This window comes from Octopus bimaculoides, chromosome 30, assembly GCF_001194135.2.
Source record: "Octopus bimaculoides isolate UCB-OBI-ISO-001 chromosome 30, ASM119413v2, whole genome shotgun sequence".
Lineage (NCBI taxonomy): Eukaryota > Metazoa > Mollusca > Cephalopoda > Octopoda > Octopodidae > Octopus > Octopus bimaculoides.
Genome location: NC_069010.1, coordinates 8,245,744 through 8,247,962, shown reverse-complemented (window position 1 = coordinate 8,247,962; position 2,219 = coordinate 8,245,744). Strand labels below are relative to the sequence as shown.

General features: G+C 41.8%; 1 protein-coding gene across 1 annotated transcript in view; it reads left to right on the top strand.

Annotated features, from left to right (window-relative positions):
* Nucleotides 1–2,219, top strand: part of LOC106873650 (TBC1 domain family member 10B) — a gene marked incomplete at its 3' end in the record, with an annotated part of 37,296 nt that overhangs the window by 28,460 nt on the left and 6,617 nt on the right. The window contains exons 6-7 of the mRNA XM_052978124.1: nt 204–278; nt 1,643–1,757. Of these exons, the coding sequence (XP_052834084.1) occupies nt 204–278; nt 1,643–1,757 (190 nt within the window). The remainder of the gene's footprint in view (nt 1–203; nt 279–1,642; nt 1,758–2,219) is intronic.

The following is a 2,219-nucleotide window of genomic DNA, read 5'->3' as shown; positions in this document are numbered from 1 at the left end:
TGAGGACTGGTGAACCAGATGGCTACACCAGGCTCCAATCTGATTTGGCAGAGTTTCTACAGCTGGATGCCCTTCCTAACGCCAACCACTCCGAGAGTGTAGTGGATGCTTCTACGTGCCACCAGCACGAAGGCCAGTCACACGGTACTGGCAACATATATGCATACATACATAAATACATATTTATTTTTCTATCATTGCAGGAAGCAGTACATATCGACGGTGATGTTCTGTTTGGGCTTTTGAAAAAATCTTCCCCTTTAATTTATAAACATTTGGTGAGTATCAATCATATTCATTTTTTGTCATCCCATTCTTTACCTTCACCTTTCATGCAATCTCCATCTTTTCAACATGGTACATAACGTAATGTGTCTTTCTCACCAGGTCTGTGCTTCTCCTTTTTTTAAATTCAACTGGATTCAGTCAGTTCTCTGTGGCCATGCTTGTATATCATTTCAGAAAACCGTTTCATGCAGGAACACTGTAACACACACCATGGTTTAGATTGTTTGTGCCACCTGGGGGTGCGTGACTGTGTTTGGGCCTGTCTCTTGCCTCTTCTGTTTAATCCGTATATACTTTTCTACTCTAGGCACAAGGCCCGAAATTTTGGGGGAATGGGGCCGGTCTATTACATCGACCCCAGTGCGCTACTGGTACTTAATTTATCGACCCTAAAAGGATGTAAAGCAAAGACGACCTCGGCGGAATTCGAACTCAGAACGTATAGACTGCCGAAATACCGCGAAGCATTTCACCTGGTGTGCCAACGTTTCTTATTTCTTTAATGCCCACAAGGGGCTAGACATAAAGAGAACAAACAAGGACAGACAAAGGGATTAAGTCGATTATATCGACCCCAGTGTGTACCTGGTACTTATTTAATCGACTCTGAAAGGATGAAAGGCAAAGTCTACCTCGGCAGAATCCAAACTCAGAATGTAAAGACAGACGAAATACCGCAAAGCATTTCGCCCCGTGTGCTAACGTTTCTGCCAGCTCGCTGCATTATCATAATCCATATATAGAATTCCTACCCCAAAAAAAAAAAAAAAACGAAAAACACACAAAAATAAGAAACAAAGTGCTGTCCAACCCATGCTAGCATGGAAAGCGGACGTTAAACGATGAAAGTGCCTTCTAAAATATCCCTAAAAAAGACTGACTCTCCTTGTAGCTAGGCTCGTGTGAACCTGATTGTTCACTTGTGTACTAAGCCTTAGAAAAAAAAAAAAATTTGATGCAACACGAAGTTCATTGCTTAAAGGGAGACAATTGAGGTGCATCATGATTCAAATTATTTCTCCTTTTAGCATCTTAAACCGAGCACATCTGGCCATGATATTCTTCCCATTTTACGTTCAAACTGGTCATATCCAAACTCTCACACTTACCCTACAATGTCATTCTAAAAACAAACAATCACATCATTGAAATCTCAAAGCTACAAGATAATGCATGGAGCAATTGATGGTTAGCAGTTCACTGTGAACCATTGGCAGAGAGTGTTTAACCTCGTGTAACAGTAATCGTAGGGCATCGTGTGAATGCTCTCTTTCCCCCTGCTTCATTAAACTATTTATCCAGGATATAAAATGTATCTTTACAGGTTTGTCTTTTGCCTTCCATTTAATTTCAGAAAAAACAAAGAATTGAACCAATATTATATATGACAGAATGGTTCATGTGTATATTCAGTCGGACATTGCCTTGGACAGCTGTTCTACGTGTGTGGGACATGTTTTTCTGTGAAGGTCAGTAATCCCACAACCTATTTGCTTGTTATGCTACACCATATGTCTCCTGGAAAAACACAATGAACTGCATAATTTCTCTCTCTCTCTCTTTCTGACAGACACACAAACAGAGAGAGAGAGAGAGAGAGCGACAAAGAGATAGACAGAGAGAGGGACTGACAGACAGACGGGAGAGACACAGACAGACAGACAGACAAAGAGAGAGACTGACAGCTGGCAGCATGTCTAATATCAGAACTGGTGGTTGTGTGTGTGTGTGGGGGGGGGCAGTAAAATGGGTAGCATGTGTAGGGTGAGGTGGATGATGTGTGAGTGGGGGGAGTGGCATGTAGGTGATGGGAAGAGAAGTGGTGTGCGTGATGACAAGATTATTAGTGAAACGGGAGTTAAGTAAGTGGCAGCAAGAGAATAACATTCAACGAAACAGGTGGCAAGAATAAAATTAGGTGGTTTGATGGA